The sequence below is a fragment of the Denticeps clupeoides genome, chromosome 19, assembly GCF_900700375.1.
Source record: "Denticeps clupeoides chromosome 19, fDenClu1.1, whole genome shotgun sequence".
NCBI classification, from domain to species: domain Eukaryota; kingdom Metazoa; phylum Chordata; class Actinopteri; order Clupeiformes; family Denticipitidae; genus Denticeps; species Denticeps clupeoides.
Genome location: NC_041725.1, coordinates 10,813,631 through 10,834,777, shown reverse-complemented (window position 1 = coordinate 10,834,777; position 21,147 = coordinate 10,813,631). Strand labels below are relative to the sequence as shown.

The following is a 21,147-nucleotide window of genomic DNA, read 5'->3' as shown; positions in this document are numbered from 1 at the left end:
AGGAAATCAATACAAATTGTCGGATCTATAATATCAGGTAGGTTGAAGATGTTGTTATATTTATAAGTGTGCATGAACATAAAGAAATTAGCAAAACGTTTTCAAGCAAAATAACAAATTTTTCATACATCCATGTATCGACACCTACAAAAACTACAATTTTACAACTTAGTGAATTTTACATTTAGTCAATTTTAATTAATGCAATTTAATCTAAAATACAATTTTAAGGCTAAAAATGGCCTGGGCGATGCTCCTCCACGCCACGCGGCGGCGACATAAATAATGAGGCCACGCGGGTCCCCAGAACTCGAGGCTGCTGAAGGTGTTTGGCTCAGCGGCCGCTCCTCTATCGCTCTAACCGGCGATATTATCCAGGCGTGTTGGCGGTACACTAACCAGGTAACGCCGCTCGTCCTCGTCGCACAAACACGCTCCCCCTGCAGCTTTAGTGCTTCTTTTCGCGTGGAGGGCGAAGCTCGTTTGCTAATGGCGGGGCCAGCGGTGGCAGGTAGCGCGGAGCTAACCCTCCCAGCGGCCTCCCTGGCCCGAGGTTAACCCCGCCAGCCTCAGCTCGAATCGCGCGTTAAGGGACCCGGGCTGGACTGGGTGTTTGTGGTCCGGTGTCTCGGCTGGGCGATGGTTTGTGTGGGTGCTGTTTGTGAGTTGGCGGGCTCAGTCACGCTAACCAACGAAACGAGAAGGCGGCGTGTCTCGGGTCCGCGCCATGCTCGCCATCAGCCAGCCACGAAGAGACTGTGTAAAAGTGTCGTTTTTCTTTCTTTCTTTCTTTCTTTCTTTCTTTCTTTCTGTATGTGTGAGAGCGGGTAAAAAAAAGGTGGCTATTGGTCGAGAGATTTTTCTATGGTTTTGTATGGAGTCAATTCTCTAAATATGCAATTAAGAGAAATTCTGGTTGGCTGTTTGCCTTTATTTTAGTGTAAAGTGAAGTGATTCATTCTGTGATGCACAGCACACGGTGACACAACGAAATGTGTCCTCTGCTTTTAACCATCACCTTTGGTGAGCAGTGGGCAGCCATGTCAGGGAGCAGTGTGTGGGGACGGTGATTTGCTCAGTGGCACCTCGGTGGATCAGGATTCGAACCAGCAACCTTCTGATTACAGTGCCGCTTCCTTAACCGCTAGGCCACCACTGACCCATATATATATATGGCACCATTTCTTTATTTCAAACAATTTCTTTGTCTTTTTGCAGCAGCCGTGCCACGACGCGCCCCCACCCCCAGCGGAGCTGTCATGTGGCAGGAGGCCCGCAAACATGAGCGCAAATTGCGCGGTATGATGGTGGACTACAAGCGCCGCGGAGAGCGCCGGCGTGAATACTATGAGAAAATAGTGAGACACGTTTACCAGACACTGCCTCTCCAATTTGCCCCACCCTAGTCTTTTTTTTTTTTTTTCCCCCAACAGGCACATATACGTAATGTTTTTTGATGGTTTGTCTTGAAAAATTGCAGAAAAAGGACCCAGCTCAGTTCCTGCAGGTTCACGGGCGTGCGTATAAGATCCATCTGGATTCCGCAGTGGCCCTGGCGGCTGAGAGTCCGGTCAACATGTGAGTTAAACATGCATGTTCGTTTAGGCATCTTGTAAACCGCCTTCAAAGATCCTGTTTACTCTTGCTGCTTTTCTGCTAAGATTTTAACATGCACTTACACTTGACAGTCAAAGGCGGCTTTGGTCTCTCTGTGGGAAGGAAGATGCTAATTGTAACATGGCGACCCGGGATGTGTAGGCAGGAAACCTAGTGCAGAATTTCTAGGCTCAAATGCTGCCACATTCCTAAGGAGACTCGCCTTTTCACATTATTTGGATTTGGCTCAAGGATTTGTGCTTAAAATATCTACTTGGTGATTCAGTGGTGACTTAGTAGTTGCTGTAAAATGGTATGCAGAATCAATAATCGAATGGTGGCATGAATTTGGGTCATACTCTCAGTAAAGGACCACAGTCTAGAGCCAAAGCATGACTGCCCTCATATAAGCTGACATTAATGATTGTATGTGTCCCTAGGATGCCCTGGCAAGGTGATACCAACAACATGATTGACAGATTTGATGTGAGGGCGCATTTGGATTACATCCCTACTTACACCCCCCCACTCCTTAACACTGTGTGAGTAGTTTTTTTTTTTTTTTTTTTTTTTTTTTATTTATATATATATATATATATATATATATATATATATATATATATATATATATATATATATATATATATATATATATATATATATATATATATATATATATGGGTTATTTTTTACATTTATTGTTTTATTAAGTAATAAAAATGTATTGGAAACCTTTTTCTGGTTCATGGTTATTTACAGCTCTCCTGAGCAGGAGACAGAGGAGAGGAAGTGTAACTATGAGCGCTACAGGGGACTGGTGCAGAACGACTTTGCCAGCAGTGAGTTTTCATTAAACTTCATTATTAATAAAAAATACAAAATGTCTGTGATGATTAGCTACAGTTCCCCACTGCATTTATTTATTAGTGTGTGAGGTTTTTTTTTTTTTTCACCATACTGTATATGATTCTGTTGATAGTATACCTAATGAAGCACATTGATTGTCCTTTACTCTAGCATGTCCAGACTTGTTGTTATATTGGAAAGTCATTGTCTTAATGAATCAACACTTCACAAAGTTCATAATTTCACCCCAGAAAAAAAAAAGTTAAAATTAACCAACTTCAACAGATCAAATTAGTGCCATGTTAATCAGCCTAGGCTGATGGGAAAATCTGAATGAATTTTTACCTCTGGAAGTAGCTCTTCCCTGCTGGCATATTTTTGATTGCTCCATTTCTTTTTGTTTTAACATTTAAAATGGTGCCTGTGACCTGATCTTGGTCTTTCTTTTTTTATTTTAAGTCTCCGAGGAACAGTGCTTATACCAGATTTATGTGGATGAGCTCTATGGTGGCCTGCAGAGACCAAATGAAGATGAGAAGAAAAAGTGAGTGATTTTTTTTTTTGTTAAAGTATCACAATCACTTGTGTTATGGACTTAAGTAACAGTTATTTTTTGACAGGCTTGCAGAGAAAAAGGCTACCATTGGTTATACGTATGAAGACAGTACAGTTACAGAGCCAGACCCGCAGTCAGAAAAAGGAGAAGACGATGACTCTGACAACAGCGAGTCTGAGGAGGATGAGGGAATTCCAGATATTGGTGAGGAAAGGGCACTTTTCAGCCAGGCAATTGGCACTCCTGCTAATGTAGCTTAATAATTTTTTTTTTCTTTTCAGATGTTGAGGTGGATGTGGATGAGCTGAACCAAGAGCAAATAATGGATCTCAACAAAATGGCCACACCATATGGGATGGCAGATGGAGATTTTGTAAGGTCTGTCAAAATCTGCATTGTAAATTTTTGTTGGATCAGTTGTTGTTGTATGAACATGTCTTGATGGTTCTATTGAAAAAGGTGGAATTATTTAGGCTGTGCTTTATCAGGTGGTTGCCGTTGCCTGCTCTCTAACAGTTACTGACCGCTCTCTGTGGCAGGATGTTGAGGAAGGACAAGGAGGAAGTGGAGGCCATAAAACACGCAAAGGCCCTGGAGGCAGAGAAGGCCATGTATTCTGTAAGGAGGACATGACTGTTGGGCAATGGATCATTTTTTTTGTTTTACATGTTGCTGATTTATTTTTTTTTTTTCCCTCTTTATGTATGTTTGTCCACTATGACTGTCAGGGCCGACGCTCTCGCAGACAGAGGAGAGAATTCAGAGAAAAAAGGCTGAAGGGCAGACAAATAAGCCCACCAAGGTGAGGTTTTAATCTGGGCCTGTCAATTCTGACCATGTCTTTTTATTGACAGACTAATTTGTGCAATCCACCCCCCCCTCTTAATTTCAGTTATGCCAGGAGAGACAGCCCAACCTATGACCCCTACAAGAGGTGAGTGTCCCTGAAGTATTTCGATTAGCTGGTCTCTTATAGCATACACACGGTATAGCATACACATGTTCCTTGTAGACACATTTGGAACCGGAAATGTATTACCACTTGTCCGTGAAGCTAACACCACTGTATTCCCATCTCATTCACATCAGATGTGCTCAAGCACACAAAACACGGAATTCTCTCGGACCAACCTAATAATCGAAAAACTCTTGCACACTGATCCTGTTCAAGCACGCGTAAAAGAATGAATGTCAGCCCATGTCTTGCCCAAATGAATGTCAGTGCGCCTCTCGTAACGTTTTTCCAAAATTGACTTTAGAACACTTTCATCCAATGCAGTTATTTTCTGCACCCGTGTGGGGCAGTCATAAAACATCCGTTGAAATGACTTCCACTTTTTTTTTTTTTTTTTTTTTTTATCTGCATAAGAGGCAGTGTTTCTCCACTGAGGAACATGGGTAATAAATTATTGCTGTGGTTCTTTCCTCTGCAGACCACAGTCAGAGTCCAGCTCAGAGTCGCGCTCACGCTCTCGTTCCCCAGCCCACGAAAAGATCACCTTCATCACCAGCTTCGGGGGCAGTGATGAGGAGGGTGCCCAGCCTGCTCAGGCTCCACCCACAGCACATTCAAGCCATGCCCCTTCCAACTCGCAGCAGCACCACCCTGCAGGTCATAGCAGGGGCTCCCGGTCGGTAACTTTCCCTTTCTGCTACTTCTTGGCCCCTCGTTGGCTACTTTGTCCTGTCATTGATTTTGCTCTGCACCATGATAGGTGTTATAGTGGTAGGTTTTAATATGAAAAATACAAGTCACATCACACACTAGCTCCCCTACACACTTGGCTGCGTCGCAGATCAGCAGTTTCCGTATTAGGAACCATATTCTGCATGTCCAGGTTGGGGGAAATAGGCATGCCTGATTTATTTCTGGCTCAAATTCTTCACCCTAATATAGGCAGGTAAATAGTGCCATTACTAGATGATTTTAGTAGATGTTTGATCACTGGGAATGAAATGATTTGTGTTTGTCTTTATGCAGAAGGAGGCGTTCTTCATCCAGCCTTTCTTCTTCTTCTTCACGGTCATCGTCTCGCCGCTCCTCCCGGTCGTCCTCGCGATCTCGCCGCAGTCGGCGGCGGGGTGGCAGAGATAGTCGCTACTCACGATCGCGCTCACGGCGGCGTTCAGATTCGCGCTCTCGGCAGCGTGGTGGAGGGGGGAGGAGCAGCAGCAGCTCCAGGCGGCGGTATGACCGGTCACGCTCTCGCTCACGCTCCAATGACAGGGACCGGGGTCGGCGTTATGCATCTCGTAGACGCACCAGGTAAGGCTTCATTTTATTTAGTTATTTTTTAATTATTATAAATGGTGTAATTTGAAGTTCTGTAATTAAATCATGTACCACCCCTCTATTTCTTGGCATACATGTGGTTGCTCAGTACTCATGTGTGTAATGTACGGAGGCAGATTGGAACCAGTGCTATGTCTTCGGTACCTGCCGCTTTATAATCAGCTGGTTCTATCCTCAATCACTGGGACACGTTTTCAATGAACATTAAAACAAGGGATGTAACATAAAATCAGCACTTGAGTGTTGCATTCTTTTACCATTGGAGGCTGTGTGTGTGTGTGTGTGTGTGTGTACACACGTAATATGGTAATTAATCATTTTTACTTCTATTGTCTAATACCTTGTTCATTTTCTTTTTTTTTTTTTTTTTTTTTTTTTTTTTTTTTTTTTAAAACCTTATGTATTTATGTAAATGTGTTCCACTCATTCACATCTCAAGAATGGTTGAAGGATGACTCTGGAATGATTTAGTTTATACCCCAATTGTTAATTAGCACTTGCAGTAAAATGTTTGTCATGGCTACATTACAACTATGTTGACTGCTCCTCACTGCCCCGCCCAGATCGCGTTCACACTCCCGTTCAGCTGACCGTTTTTGGCGTGGTGGTCGGAGCTCAGGCCATCGCCGCGGAGGCGGCAGCAGCAGTCCAAGCCCATCGCAGTCACCCCCGCCCAGCCGGTCCCTGTCCCCACTTCGTTCTGCCCAGCCCTCTGCCACTGCCCTCTGTGACAAGCTGAGAAAGTGAGGAGCTAAGTTGCAGCCATTATTTCATCTAGACTTATTTTAGTACTTCCGTTGTATTTATTAAGTTGTTTTTCTTTCTCTTTTTGGGTGCAGGACTGATTCTCCAGGTGGTAAAGAGACTGGAGCTGCCAAAGTCAGTAAGAATTTGATCTACCTGGGTTTGTTGCTAAAGTCTACGCCTCCCTCATCCCTGACAGGCTGATGTGATTGTCAAATCAAACACCGGAGCCTGGCCTACCCATCCCAACTTACCGATGCCGACTTCCAGGCTTCTTTCGCAGGGCCCCTCCCACTTGTGTTTGATAAGCTCTTTTGATTGGCTGTGTCTGCAGTGAAAATGCATCTATGGTCTCCCTGGAGGCCAGATTGCCATTAAATCAGTGAGCAGTGTTGTCCTCTTGAGGACTCCCTGACTACCTTTTTGTATGTATGAAATTTTGTTGACTGGTTGAGAGTATGGGTTTTCTTTTTCCTTTTGACCCTGGTCTTCCCCCTCCAAGTAAAGAAAAGTTTCTTCTATTTCAAATACAGCGTGACAGAAGAGTGACCAGTGTTGTCCCGATGCCTTGCTTGCCGTTGTTGAGATGCTGTATTTTAATTAGGAGAAGAGAAATGTGTGTTAATGAGAACAGACACATTCATTTAGACCCATGAGCTTCAGCCCTGACAGCTACAGAAGTGAAGCCGAGGTAGAGCTGTGTGGGCCTGTCGGGACAGGCAGCGAGAGGGAGGAAGGGTGGGAAGGAAGCACAACACAGACCTTACTGTACAAACAGCTCTGTGTGTCCAGGTGGGGGGGTTGGCACGGTATCTCTTCAGAAGGGAGGGGAACTGAAATGCTGACAGGCCTGCAGGCTATTTGACTGGTGCTTCAAACCTGGCCAGGTGTTCCTGTGAAAAAGGTGGTGTTTGAGCGCACCAGTGGGATTCTGGGAACTGGGTGCTAGGAGAGTGTTTACCAAACTTGTGCAGCCAATAAGTACATGTACTGCTTTGTATGATCATAGTAAAATGGATAAGGACAAAGTGTCTATGTGAGAGTGATCTTTGTGGTTTTAAAAATGGGTGCAATAAAGACCCTCCGTGAAATATGACCACCACAACCACCTGAATACACAAACACACATCTATGCTCAGTACAGGATATGTTTTTTTTTCTGAATGTTGTGTGTGTATGTCTCTTACAGCCCAAGATGACCCCACAGGAGAGACTGAAGCTTCGCATGCAGAAGGCCCTCAACAAGCAATGTGAGTGGTGTTGTAGGGCCATTTGGGTGCATGCTTGTAACAGTGCGTTTGGGAAATGTACCCCAGATTCAATGCTGCCTTTTCCCCCTTCATCCTCAAGCTTGATCTTGCAGTGAGCAGCAGCCAGTCCCACTGAGAACGGCAAAGCTGAACTGTACTGCCATTTGTTTGCTCATTTGTAATGAGGCCATGTGAGATTTTTGAACCTCTTGTCTGTTCTGTTTCTTTCTAGCCAAGGCGGATAAGAAGGCTGCCCAAGTGAAAATTCTGCAGCAGGAGCACAAACGACAGGTTGCAGTGTTTTTCTGACTTAACATGATAATTTCATGACTCATGATATTCATGGCTCTCACAATTGTGTTCCAGGAACGGGAAGGAGAGTTAAGAGCTATGGCCCGTAAAATTCGCATGAAGTAAGGGATTGTGCATTGGTTAAAATTGTCTATTGAAATGTATTAGTTGTAACTGATGTCTTAAAAAAAAAAAAGTTTAAACTTATTTACTGTTTAATGTATACTGCACTGGGAATGTGTAATAAATTATAGACACCATGTGTCTAATGTTACAGCCTTTCAGTTGCCTGATCGGTATCGGGGGGGGGGGGGGCATTTTTAAAATAAATCTTACCCTGTTAATGATTTGTATTCAGTTAAGATCTCTGAGACATTCTCTGATTAAATTTAGTCATATTACTATAGGCTTGTGTTTGAGGCTGGTTGGCAACTCATGCTTATGTATTCTGGCAAAGGTTTAGGTGATGCAACTGTAGGACAATGCTGCTCTCTCAGCCCTTTAGCTGCTGCTGATGTTGCTGAGGTCCAGCTCTAGGGTAAAGACTTGTGCTTTTCAGGGAGCGGGAACGCCGGGAGAAAGAGCGAGATGAATGGGAGAGACAGTATGGAAGACAGAGCCACTCTCCTTCCCCCAGCCCCAAATACAGTATGTGTCTATCCATCCCTTACTAAGGATCTAGAGTACACCTGTTACATTTATTTATTTTTTTAAAACAAAGTATTAGAATTAGGTGTTACTTCTAGAATCAAGTTCTTTAAAAAAAGTTCTTTAAATGTCTATTTACTCCCAACAGGTCGAGATTACAGCTCAAGAAGGTACGTATTCATCTATGTAGTAAACTAGTGAGATACTGTTCTGATGTGTGATTTTTTTTTTTATTTATTTTTTTTTTATATATAATATTATTATCATATATATATTTTTTAACATTTCTAGGAGGTCTCGGTCACGATCAAGGAGCCCGTACTACCGGTACTGAAGTTCAGGATTGGTTCTCCAGGCCCTCCTAATTCTTGTTTGTGATGGCAGGACAAGTTGAGTGACTGACTACATGACCATAAAGCAGACATGTTGAGAAGTAACTCTGCTACAATAATAACCTCACGTTCAGATGGTACAAAGTTGAATCGTGCTAATTTTCTTTAAGAAAATTTTTTTTAGGTGGGTGAAGATTTGATTAAATCAATATTTTTTATTATTAACGTAACCACTCATAGAACACACCTCTCATAGGCCTCTAAATCTACCACTCAAGCGCTAATAAACGTGTCCATAATTGTCCTCTCTTCATTCACTGACTAAGGTGCCAGGTTATGGAAAGATTGTGGTATGCACATTTTGCAATGGAATTATTTTTTGTATTAATTTCTCAAAGGCATTTGACAGTGTAAATAGCAGCAGGCTTTAAGAGTCTGGATGAGGTCTATATTGTATTAATTACAGATTCGGAGTTCAAATAAAATGTTGATATGTTACCTCAACATGTTTAGTTGGGATTTTGTTATACTGTTCTGTTCAAATGCAAACATGGTCTATCACACGTTCAAAAACAACACATCAAGAGCTAGGCTCCAATTGTGCTAATTTTTTTTTTTTTTTGTGAATGGAACCTGACCCTATGGAAAATGTCATAACACGTTAATCATATTTATTTGTATTGAGTTGCACTTTCAGATCCTAATACATGCCAAACTTACTCTTAATGTAATAACGTGCCACGTTACTATATAATTTGATGTATGGCGCGCAGATAAGACAGCAGTGTTGTCGCTAGAGGGCGCCATCAAGCCTCCTCGTCCTCACATATTGACCCTGAACACGTGCACTTGGCATAAAATTTCGTTTATGGGCAGGAAATTTTAATTATTACTAGTTAAACACATTGAAGCGCATCGGTAACTCAAGTTCAGGATGTAGAAACAAACTTAATCAAACGTAGGTCAATTATCGCTGGATTGCTGTTTTTTTAATTAAAGCAAACCGCCCCGACAAGTTGGGGTTTCTTTTCTTTTCTGTGTGAAGCAAAATGAGTCACGAGCAGTTGAACTCGAGTTTCGAAATCAGCCGGACAGCGCAGCACCTGTCTCTGGCGTCCTCGATAAACCCACTTCCTCCTCACCCACATCCTTCAGCCAGCACAGCAAGCGGCGTCGAGGCAGCGCGGCTCCGGCTGCACGGCAGCACCGCGCCGAACGGTACACGTGCGCCCCGTAACAACAACAACAACAACACAACAACAACAACAACACGACGACAACAACAAACAGGCGGAGCAGGAGCGGCGTGACCGCCGTGCCCCGCAGAACGCTGTACTTGCGAGGGTACGGTGCCGGGGGGCGGGGTCGAGGTCGGAGAGACCGGCAGGGGGCGGGGCCTGGAACGAGTTGCCCCTGCCCCTCTACCCCGCGCTGCGGGCTGGTCGCCTGAACTTGAACACCGACGGCCAGACAAGCGCGAGTCTCCGCGGCGGTGATGCGGTACGGAGGGAAGTCGCCGAAACACTCGTGCCGTGGTTGAAACGTGATTTTTTTTTTTTTTTTTTTTTGAAATATCGCCTCTCGCCGCCACCCCTTTGCCTGTTCGCGGATTATCGTGGTCAGTCCGGCAGCATGTCCAGACGGAAGCTCGGGAGCCGACCTCAACACCTGAGCGCAATTCAAGGTAAGATGGCAAACCTGTCGGTCGCGCTCGCCACGTTGACCCTGGTCGCCGCTAACTTGGTCACGTTTGTTTTTGTGCCACTTGGGAGTATTTCCTTCAGTTTTCCTTAAATTGACCACAACCGACACATCCCGTTTCAATAAATCAATAATGCTGCTGCGGTCCCGCGGTATTATTATTATTATAAATGAATTGTGGTGAAGGATATGGCACTTCCTTATTGCACCTTTTTCTATTTGAAAAGTTGCTATTCGCCGGTCCCCCTCCATCCCCACCGCACCGACATACAAGTTCCGACCCGGTGGTCACCAGCACGCTTTCCGAACCGAATAACGCTTCTTCTTTTTAATTTAATTTTATTTTTTTTAAATCAGTAAAAAAACCAGACAAAACGTGGTCAGCAGCGGCGTGGGTTTCCCCGCGCCGGCCGAGCATGCCTCACCTGACCACAAGGCTCGGTGTTGTTCTGTGACCGCGCCTTGTGCGTGTCTGCGCAAACAGCCGGTGCGTTTGGAACAGGAAAGGTGACATTTTTGAGTAACCGCTGGTGAAATCCTGCCCTCCGCGGGACTGTCTGTACCTGCAGCGGCGCTGACGACCGAGCCCGAGCAGGTGGATCAAGTCCTGGCGTCTAGGTGTGTCCTTGATCCATGACCACTGTGGCATCCAGCCCAAGGGGCATCGCTCAGTTCCTCCGCCTCCTGCCCCGCCACTTCTCCGCAGTGAGCATCGGCTGCTCGTTTTCACGCACGTTTTAATACATCTGCAAAAAAATGGAACCTGGCCAGTTTTTATTTATTTTCCATTATTTAGAAGGCAGCAGAATAACATGCAGGCGGCTCTGAACTTCAGCCGCAGCGCGCAAACATGTTTCCTTTAAGGCCGGGCGAGTGTGACAGAGGAAGTGGTCAGTAACTGCTGACCAGATACTAGCAGATGGTGGCACTTGGATGGGCGTGGAGGTTTCTGCCGGGAACTGCGTTGTGCTCCGAACGCTGTTCAAAATCCGGTTTGGTCATTTTGAGAGCCTGGAGGTGTTAGGCCCGTGTCAATCTGCACGTAGGGGGATAACACGCTCATTTAGCCTTTTTCTTTCTTTCTTTTTTGCATGTGACCCACCTGAAGAGTGAATTAAGTGCAATTCTCTAGATAGTGAGTATCTCTAATACTTGCTCTCGCCCCCTTTCCTTCCGCCAGACGTCCCAGAACCAGGAGACGCGCAGAGCTTGCCTCAACAAGAGCGGATCCCACAGTCAGAGGTCGGGGGTCATGACCTCCTTACCTGCGGGCAGTGTGGCCAGGCTTTCCCCCTCGCTCACATTCTGGACTTCATCCAGCACAAGCAGGGCGGCTGCGGCGGTGGCGGAGCTGGAACTCCGGGCCACACTCCTCCCTCCCCGGCCAGCCGCGTGCTACGGCGGGGCCCGGGTGCCCAGGTGGATGCGGGCTTCGTGGAGCTCCGGAGGGTGACGGACAGGCACTGGGGGGAGGAACCTGGAGAGCAAGGGGACCAAAGAGCAGGTGAGTGCCAGTCGCTAATTAGTGTCTCTTTTTTTATTATTATTGTCCCATCCATTTAACAAACTTCCCCCAGTCCGGCTCATTAAGCGTCCGTTACCGCGGTGCTGAGGCCTTTGTGAGTTAATTGTGTGGAGAGGATAGGCAGCAGTGTTCCACCGACCTTCCCCACCCGTCCTCTGGGGGCCGGAGAGGCAGTAGCACCTGAGCATCTGTCTCTAAGGTGAAGTGGCCAGGTAAACACGGGGCTGTTGGGCCGAGCAACGGCACAAGACCTGACTTCTGTCTCTCTCCAACACCCACAACCACACAAATACACACAACCACAGGGTGTAATCAATTTCCAACTCCACTCAAAAGGACCGCTTGTGCTAACGGATTGTGTTGCTAAACTGAATTGACCTATTAAAAAAAAAAAAACCTTTAAGGCAGTTTTTTCAACTATATATCTGTGTATATATATGTAAATAAATGAGTATATAGCCTATTTCCTCCTACAAACAATGTGGTAGTTAAGTTGACTTTTGAAGTCAATGTTTGTCAGCAGTGACAAAAAGTGAGGTAATTTGTGTATTATTATCTGTGTGTTTTTGAGTGAAATGGTGGCCCTGTGCAGGTGTCGGGCCGCGTAGCATTTCTTTACTGAGCCGTGACTTTGTTCCCTTATCTCCCACGCGCGGGCCCATCTGGAGTGCTGCAAGGACGTAAACCTCTGTACAAGGAAGGAACAAACTGCAATATAACCGTTATAATTGATTACTCTGAATTGTACGATATGTGTGTGAGCGTGTTTTGTGAGCACATGTAAAAAAACACACACACACATGTCTGCGCTTCCTTCCTTTGTGCGGTGCTCGAGGGACAGGCCTCGTGTTCGGCTTCCTTCCGTCCACATTGCTCCGCTTCAACCCCTTTCTGTCCTAAACATGTTTTTTTTTTGTTTTTTTTTCTTTCCAGTTTTGTTTGTGTGTGTGTACAATTTCTCAAGGTCTGGTCATATTTAAAGTTCAAAAAGTCATATTTTCAGACTGTGTTGATTTAATCACTGTAACTGGTTGTAAAATGTGTTAACATTTCTGTCATTCTGACTGGGGGAGTTTTTTTTTTTTTTTTTTTTTTTCTTCTTTCTCTTCTTCAAAGTTCAAATGATGAGTCAAAGTGAAAGTGCAGTTATCCCACTGCAGATCGCTACCTCCGTGGTCAGACATGCCTTCTACCCGCTGCATGTCAGTTCCAGTGGCATTTCTCAACATGACTTGGTTTATATTTTTCCTCCGTTGCTTCCTGCTGGTCCCATTTTATTTCCCCTTTTTTTGTATACCCCCTCTGTCCATCGTTCAGTGTTACCACCCTCCTCTTTCTTCTCCATTTCTTTCTCTCTCTCTCTCCTTTACTCCTAAGGGAGAGGAGGTTCTGCCTGATGCTCGTTAGTGCTCCCAGCCAATCTGCATTTTTAATTAGCAGTTATTGCTTCTGCTTAATATGCAAGTGCTACCCCAGGCCAAATGGGAATCCTTACAAAAAGAGTAAGAGAGGGGGAGCAAGAGAGGGAGAGAGAGACGGGCTGGGTATTGTGTTTCACTCCAGGACCTCAAGACAAAAGCTCCACTCGCCCCCATCACACCCCCACCCCAAACCCCTCCTCACCCATCTCTACCCCAGGGAGTGATTTGAGGGAGAGGGGTGGTGGGTGAGGTACAGCCATACGAAGGAGTGACATTTTTGTGTCATTTATTGAATTTTGCCCGGGCATATTCTTATTTTATCCTATTCTAAATTATACTTGTTTTCAGATGTTCATCCTTTGGCTTCAGATCCCTGCGTGGGCTCTGGGGCATGATTTTCCTCTCTTAGCTTTACACATCCCAAGACTGGGAGAGAGAGAGAGTGAGAAAGAAAGAAAGACTCTTTTTAATCCCCCCCCTCAATAAAATACAGAAGGATTTTGACTTGAGGAAACATGAAAGAGGCTTATACAATTTTGGCTTTGAACCTTGAGGAAAAAAATAAATGTATTCCCCCCCCCCCCCCCTCAATTTTAGGATCCTCTTTCCAATTTTGATTTATGCAGAAAGACCTCATTTATCAAGGAGGCTGACTCAGGCCCGATTTGCATAAAGCCTTCGTTTTCTCCGTTCCGCTAATTAGCAATTTGCAGCTTAATTGGTGAGTGGCTCTTGGAGAAGAGACAAAGCTGACTACATTTAAAAATATCTCCAGATGTATTTATGGAGCCTGCTTTTGTCTTACTGTCCTATTTGAGCACCTGGTGATGTCTGGTGTCCGAAAACTGTGCAATTAACAGAATAGCCGAACCCTGTAATGTTTCTTCAGTCTGGAAATTGTGGACATTTTCTATCATTATTTGCTTTCATCTATTTATTGCTTCATCATTTCTCCTCCTTTTTCCCCTTTGTCCCTCAGTGATTGAAGAGCCCTCCAGCTTCACCTGCCAGGGGTGTCAGACTGTGTGTCCGAGTGCATGGGCTCTTCTCCAACATGCCCAGTACTCACACTCCCTCAACCTCTTCCAGGTGGATGGAGACGAAGTTGACTCAAAGCCCTCCAAACCACCAGCCACGATGGATCCACGGCACTTGGGGGCCACCTTGGCCTCTGCCTTTCACCCATCTACCCAGCGCTTGTCCCGGCCCCGTCAGCCCCAGAGTGCAGCCACTGCCACCAGGGAGTTGGAGAGACTGAACTTCTCGGAGCGCCTGCGGGAGCTGGCGGAAGGGAGCACAAGTGGAACGGGAGGCAGTAATGGTGGCATGGTCCCCTCGCCGTCACCGTCTCCTCCAGCGGCATCCCCCTTCCCTCATTCCACGCCTCCCCTCCACGCTGCTTTCTCATGTGATCACTGTGGCCAGGGATTCCATTCACTGCGTAGCCTCTCTGCACATCGCCGCACGCATGCCTGTGAGCGGCCCTTCCACTGTGGCCTCTGCAACAGTGCGTTTTCCCAGAGCGGTGAGCTGGCACGTCACATGAGGAGCCACCGGGACATCATGGAGACCGGGACCGACGAGGACCGCAAGTTTCGGACCAACCTGTCCCAGCACGGAGAGGGAACTGTCAGTGGCAGGGTTGACCAGGGAACTCCAGATCTTGACTTGACGAAGCATCGTTCCAGCACAGGCCTGATCATGCTGTCTTCCAGGGCTGGGGCTCCAGACAAGAACTTGCTGAGGTACTTCCAGCCTCAGGCAGAGGGGATGGATGAGGATGGGCAAGGTGAGCCTCAGCACCCCTCTCCATTGGGCAGTCCCTCTGAGGGTTCCCTAGAAAGTGGTGAGACTGGGGGCAGTGGTGAGAGTGGCATTGCCAGTGGCAACTGCACCCCAAAAAGGCCAGAGAGAGACGACAGGCCCCGGTCCGAGTGGGACAGTGAGAGGGATGTGGACATGGTGCAAGATTGGCAGCGGGAGAGTGAAACAAGACAAGTAACAGCGAATGGAGGCGGAGGTAGAAAGAAGCGGGAAGAGGCTTGCGAGTTCTGCGGCAAGTGCTTCCGCAACAGCAGCAACCTGACGGTGCACAGGCGTAGTCACACCGGCGAGCGTCCCTACCGCTGTGGCCTCTGCAGCTATGCCTGCGCCCAAAGCAGCAAGCTCACTCGCCACATGAAGACCCACGGCGCACATGGAGCCCGTGCCCCCTTCCAGTGCCAACTGTGTGGTGTGCCCTTCACCGTCTACGCCACCCTAGAGAAGCACCTGAAGAAGGCTCACGGCCTCAGCCATGCCAGCGCTGGGGCCTACAGCCAGAATGCTGCCGGTGACTATTCAAATGCTGTGATTAAAACCGAGGAAGAGGTCAGTGCAGAGCAAGCCGATGGGCAGAGCAATGGAGAGTACACTGAGCCAAATCTCTCCACCACAGGCGACTTCAAAGAGGAGGATAGTGATTTGCAAGTCAGCGTGGACATGGCTGTATCAGCCACCACTGAAGTCACAAGTGGCAAAGCAGAGCTGGGCTTGGCCTAAACCACACTCTTAAGACTAACCACCACATCACCAGAGCCCCAGGCACACATCTGCACAAGCAACCTGTCACAATCAGAACATCAAAACAAGAATTTCTTACAATATTAGAAAATAGGAAAGCAGACTCCCTACAATCTTACATTTCCAACCTTTTTTCCCCAAAAAACAAAGCAAACAAAAAAAAAAGACACAAAGTGCCTGCTACACAGACAAGAAAACAGACCTCGGTAGAAAAAGTGCAATGTTTCTGGGACATTAGTTTGTGTCTGTGATTTCATCGTTGTCCAGTAGCATCCAAGCGCAATTATAACAGCAGCAGGTGGAGCAGAGGGAAGATATCAATGACTTCCTGTGTGGTTAAGACATCAGTCACCACATGGGCAAGTCAAGTGACAATTGTGGCCGAGATTGCGTTGGATTGATTAGTTGGCTATAGCATCGGGCCGAGAGCATAAAGAAACACACGCACACACACCTCCAATGTGGACTGCTTTGTTAATGCTTCTTCATAAGAGTTTAAGATTCAAGATTTTTATTTGTCACATGCATAGTTATATAACTATGCATGTGACAAAAATCTTGAATCTTATTAGCAAATATCCTAAGTACACGGGTGCTTATCACATTTAAGTTGCTTTTACACATTTGTTGCAATTAGCCCATAACCATTATATTGACTACTGTCGTTTTTTTCCTTCCTCTTGCACCTAAATCTTGCATAAAAACCTTAAAACTAAAGCTAAAAATTTTTTTTTTTTTTTTTTTTTTCTCTTACTTCCTTTTGCCTAGTACCTTTATGGGACCAATACTCGGTTATCTTGAGAAGATACTGTATGCATGTTTTCAAATGTTGCATTTTGCCTGTGTTTTGAATTTGTACTTAAGGGCACTGCATGTTCTTGGCTGTATAAACGTAATAACTATGAACTCGAAAGGCAGGGTGGTGAGCGACAAGAAAGACGTGTTAGTTTGTGGATGAGCACTTGCTGTGTGTGTGTGTGTGTGTGTGTGTGTGAGAGAGAGAGGGTCATTATATACCTGGTATATGCATAGAGGGATGTGTTTTGTTACGTCTACACACTCATGGCAGGGAACTCACTTTTGTCACTTTTGGAGAAAGTAGACTCTGAACAGACAAATGTGAAACAGAAAAAAATGTGTTTTTTTTTTTGTTTTTTTTTCTTCAGGGACCAGTGTATTGTATATAAGTGGTGAACATGGTCCTCTTTCTTTTGTTTATTATATGCCTGTTGTTATTGCTATTGTCCTTTCTTTCTGTAACTTAAAGCTATTTACTTTGTGTTTTGTGTGATATTTCTCTAAACATATTCCCCGTGTAGCCGATGACTAGTGTCCTGTAAACTTTTGTGATTTTCATGCCTGTGTGGAGAGTTATTAAAGAATGCGTCAATGTCTGACCTGTGGTGATGTGTCGTTCTGGCTGTTTCAGCCAGACCTGTCTCTGCTTGTCCTGAACCTACTCTAGATTTCATCACTACCCTGATTCAGTGGACATGCCAGGTAAACGGTGCAATGAATAGCCGAGCCATTTATTTCCTTTTCCCCTATTCTAGGGACTTGTCATCAGACGGTTGAGAACATTTCTCAGCGTGTGTGTTTTGTCTAACTATACCATGACTCACCGGTTCAAAGAAATATATGTACGTCCAGGATGTGTTAACTGTGGAACCTGCAGAGCCAGAACTGGTGTTGGGGGTACGGAGTGTAGGACCAGAACGAAGCCATCGTTGGGGGGAGGGTGGTACGGGAGAGAAGGGGCATGGCTTGGGGAGGGCTGGGTAAATGAAAGGGTTGCGGGGGGGCTGCAATGGCTTCCTCCATTGTCAGGGTACAAAAACACTACGCCAGCATCTCTGTCCCTGACCCCCAACTAATGAGTGAGGAGTTCTATGATCCCTATAGCTCATTAACAGTCTGCTTTTTTTTTTAATGAGCTTTCAATGGAGTTGGGGGGGGGGCAAAATGTAGAGACCATATGTAGTCTTCACCCCCATCACCAATTATCACTGTGCTTGTGAATAGGAATCGGACTAACGAAACATGGTATTTAAGCATCTCCAACATTGAGACATTCCTCTCCCCCAGTCCCCATAGAGACACTGATTTACAGGTGAGTCCACTGGGACAAGTTGCCTAACAGTCACCCCCCCCCCCCCCCCTTTTAGACAAACCATTTGAGTACAACACCATTTGGTAGCCGCACGGGCCCAATTACATAAAGTAACGCGAGACTGTGTTGGAATAGCCCCCCGGCATATGGGAGCCTTCCCAGGTGTCTTCCTGTAGAATCTGCAGGCTTTGGTGACAGCAGTTACCTGACAGTTAGCACTTCGCGACATCACCAACCAATCATGGTCCACCACTTATCACACTTATCATTTCAGGGGGCTGTCCGTCCAGGTTATATGGCATCACAGGCTGCCCAGGCCAAGCATGAGGAATTGCTGCGGTGGACTTTGGCATCTAATAGCCCTCGCTATGGCTCTGTTTTACCAGTGCCCTTTTGTTCAGCCTTTGGGTGAGGCTGAGAAACAGGAGAGTTTTGCTACCTGTTACACCTTCAGAGAGGGAACTGGTCATTGGGAGGGGTCACACATACCTTGTGTGTTAAAGGGACAGGCCACTGAATGTTACCACACTGTTTTAACAAAACTTTTGATTCAAAACCCATTTGTGACCTTAATTATATTTCTCACTTACGCTTATTAGAGGATGAATAGTTTTTAAGTGATCCTTATTGAAGGGGCTCGTTTTCTGACCAACCAGCACAAAAGCAGGTTTAATCTAATAGACTTCATATCGTTTAAACAGTGCAAAATTAGAAGGCGGGCGTGAAATTATTTTAAAGCCACATCTGTTGCCCATTAAGATCTTGATGTTATTGAGTTATATGGAGGTTCAAATTGAAACTAGCAAGCACAGTGTTTTCAGGGAATTAATGTTGGGAACTCCAGGGCTCAATACACTGCTAAAGTCGAGCCCATGATTTATGCTATGTTTTTTTCCATTTTAGAAATAAGACAGTACTTTTTCATTTAAAAAGCCAATTACGCATTCTTAATTACATTTCTTAAAGAAGTATGGACGGCTGCCACCAAATTTTTAATCTCTGTCTCCTGGGACGACAGCCATTCTTGTGGCAATGAGGCGGCAGAGTGAGAGAATGAGAGCACTGAGGATGGATATGTTAGAAGGCTAACCGCAGAGACCTCTCTGGGTTTTTTTTTGGTCATTTCCTGATCCACCGCTTCCAAAAAAGCAACCCCCTCCTCCTGACCCTCCTTCCCTCATTCCCTCCACAAAGACCGCAGCGAGAAACCTGAACCCTAAAATTATCCTGCCCGCCCCTCGCATCGCAGGGAGAGTAACACTGACTCAGAGAGGTGCGTCGTGGTCCAACCGCTACCCAACACCTCTGGAAAAGCACCTCAGGTAACGACGCTGCCACAGATATGGGCTTCTGGAGGGACTGTGTGCCGTCATCACCGGAAATGCACACGATCTTTCCAGCATTTCCTGTCACATGCACCACCAACAACAAGCAAATGACCAGCCAACTCACCCTTTCTGTCAATAACGAATAAGTTTTGGTCGTTCTATTTTATTAACACTATGAGTATTATTGTTTAAAAATGACATGGTTATGTAACCAGGTGTTTCACCGGTATGGCTGAGATACGACCTATGGCCCCCTTACATGTATCCACGCGTATACACTACTGTGAAAGACCAGGTTCAAGTCCACTCTAACCATATTGCCTTGTAACACTGAACTGGACCATGCACTTAAAAGTGTGCTATTTCCTTGACGCCTGCAAATGTCAGCCTTCAGCCCTGACACTAATCCACTGAGAGAACATATGAGCGAGAGAGAGAGGGAGAGAATTTTTTTTTTTGCTGTGACCCCCTTCTCCTCGCATATTTCTCTGGCACTTAATTAACGGCACAGCAAAAATATTTGCAAGCGGGGGCCAATTGTGTGTGAAAAAACAAGTTTGCATTTTCACGCCGCACCTGGTGACCCGCAGACCGAAACTGACACAGAGACCTGTGACCCCCACAACCAGATCGAGGTCACCGCAGCCTTCCAGCCATGGACGGCACAACTGCAGGGCTCGGCTCGTTCGTGTCTCACACATGCACGCTCTTCTATGACCTGCCCGGAGGTGACAAGGACCGTGCTTTAAATTACCCCAGCTCTTCATCTCTCGCAGCCAACAGAGAGAAGGTGGACGTCCACCCCGAGCAGATGAGAGGCGTGCCGGACAAGAAGATTACTACACCAGGGCAGCAGTGGGAGGAGGGCCTGTGAAAGAAAAACAGCAAGACGGGCCTCATTGTCCCTGTCATCCACCTTGGTGACCCCCCCCACTCCTTCCTCCCTGGTCCAGGCTCCACGGCTCGTCCCTGGGAACCTGCCCGCGTTAATTGACGCCAGCGCCCGGCGCAGTTTTGCTGAGAGGTCGTGGGATCAAAAGGGCTGGTGCTGTAGGAGTGTCAGAGTGTTTAGGGCGGGTCAGCGACCTCTGTTATTAAGCTCTACAATTCCGCACATAATACCCGAACTCAATGACCATGCGGGGAGAATGGGGACGCCAACAATGGGGCTGAACGCGCGCCATTATTTCTGCGCGTCTCGTTATTAACCGTGTTTTTTCTTTTCTTGGGGAGACGGCGTATTGCTTTCCCACTTACCCTTGTTCGGGGGGCAAGACGTAAACAAGTGGGGTTCGCTTTAATGGGCCGGTCTCTCGGCCCACTTGAAAGCGAGAAGAATGCGGCGAGGGGCGGTTCTGACCATTACAAATGCCGGGAAGAGTCAACCCAGCGGCCCAGCGCTTTTATGAACACACCCCAAGGTCCCTATCGACCTAATGCGGGTAATTGCCCCACTGCAATTTAACACCAAGCCGGTGCGACAGCAACCGTTCCCGGGCAAAGTAAAGTTTCCCCGAACTGAACGGTGAATATTGGCCCAGGTAGAGGCAGCACGGGACGGGGGATTAACACGAAGCTGCCTGCTGCCCTCTAGTGGCAATTTAGATAATTTGCAAGCATCTATCTATCTATCTATCTATCTATCTATCTATCTATCTATCTATCTATCTATCTATCTATCTATCTATCTATCTATCTATCTATCTATCTATCTATCTATCTAGAGTCAGATACACACATAAGCTTGTTCAGTGGTGGCCTAGCGGTTAAGGCAGCTGCCCCATAAGCCGCCAAGGTGCCACTGAGGTGCCACTGAGGTGCCACTGAGTAAAGCGCCGTCCCCACACACTGGTCCCCGGGCGCCTGTCATGGCTGCCCACTGCTCACCAAGGGTGATGGGTTAAAAGCAGAGGACACGTTTCGTTGTGTCACCGTGTGCTGTGC

The 21,147-nt window shown here is 46.3% G+C and overlaps 2 protein-coding genes and 1 non-coding gene across 6 annotated transcripts; all 3 read left to right on the top strand.

The window, feature by feature from the left end:
- Positions 1–258: 258 nt before the first annotated feature.
- On the top strand, positions 259–9,060 carry clasrp (CLK4-associating serine/arginine rich protein). Of its 4 annotated transcripts, none has more exons than XM_028962622.1 (21): positions 259–402; positions 1,219–1,358; positions 1,481–1,578; positions 2,037–2,138; positions 2,356–2,435; positions 2,902–2,986; positions 3,063–3,202; positions 3,280–3,376; positions 3,538–3,616; positions 3,727–3,800; positions 3,891–3,932; positions 4,432–4,629; positions 4,980–5,264; positions 5,855–6,034; positions 6,131–6,170; positions 7,225–7,285; positions 7,518–7,576; positions 7,652–7,698; positions 8,136–8,224; positions 8,373–8,394; positions 8,516–9,054. In XM_028962622.1, the coding sequence occupies exons 2-21, from the start codon at positions 1,260–1,262 to the stop codon at positions 8,556–8,558; spliced, it is 1,920 nt and encodes a 639-aa protein (XP_028818455.1). In that variant the 5' UTR covers positions 259–402; positions 1,219–1,259; the 3' UTR covers positions 8,559–9,054. The 4 variants fall into 4 exon arrangements, 3 of the variants coding, with proteins under 3 accessions (XP_028818455.1, XP_028818457.1, XP_028818456.1); XM_028962623.1 differs by having other exon boundaries at positions 304–402; positions 1,222–1,358; positions 8,516–9,060; XR_003743228.1 differs by lacking the exons at positions 8,373–8,394; positions 8,516–9,054 and having other exon boundaries at positions 6,131–6,174.
- LOC114769805 (small nucleolar RNA SNORA57) lies at positions 5,347–5,483 on the top strand. The gene has a single exon (XR_003743265.1). It is a non-coding gene; the product is annotated as a small nucleolar RNA SNORA57 (small nucleolar RNA).
- Positions 9,061–9,683: 623 nt separating the features above from the next.
- Positions 9,684–17,160, top strand: znf296 (zinc finger protein 296). The gene is made up of 3 exons (XM_028961094.1): positions 9,684–10,240; positions 11,438–11,761; positions 14,183–17,160. Exons 1-3 carry the CDS (start codon positions 10,189–10,191, stop codon positions 15,742–15,744), a joined length of 1,938 nt encoding a protein of 645 aa, XP_028816927.1. The 5' UTR covers positions 9,684–10,188; the 3' UTR covers positions 15,745–17,160.
- The last annotated feature ends 3,987 nt before the right edge of the window (positions 17,161–21,147 follow it).

Coding starts and splice junctions, on each gene's coding strand:
- clasrp (XM_028962623.1), top strand. CDS start 1,260: ATGTGGCAGGAGGCCCGCAAACATGAGCGCAAATTGCGCGGTATGATG. Junction 1,359..1,480: donor GTGAATACTATGAGAAAATA/GTGAGACACGTT, acceptor GAAAAATTGCAG/AAAAAGGACCCAGCTCAGTT. Junction 4,630..4,979: donor GGTCATAGCAGGGGCTCCCG/GTCGGTAACTTT, acceptor GTCTTTATGCAG/AAGGAGGCGTTCTTCATCCA.
- znf296 (XM_028961094.1), top strand. CDS start 10,189: ATGTCCAGACGGAAGCTCGGGAGCCGACCTCAACACCTGAGCGCAATT. Junction 10,241..11,437: donor ACACCTGAGCGCAATTCAAG/GTAAGATGGCAA, acceptor TCCTTCCGCCAG/ACGTCCCAGAACCAGGAGAC. Junction 11,762..14,182: donor GCAAGGGGACCAAAGAGCAG/GTGAGTGCCAGT, acceptor TTTGTCCCTCAG/TGATTGAAGAGCCCTCCAGC.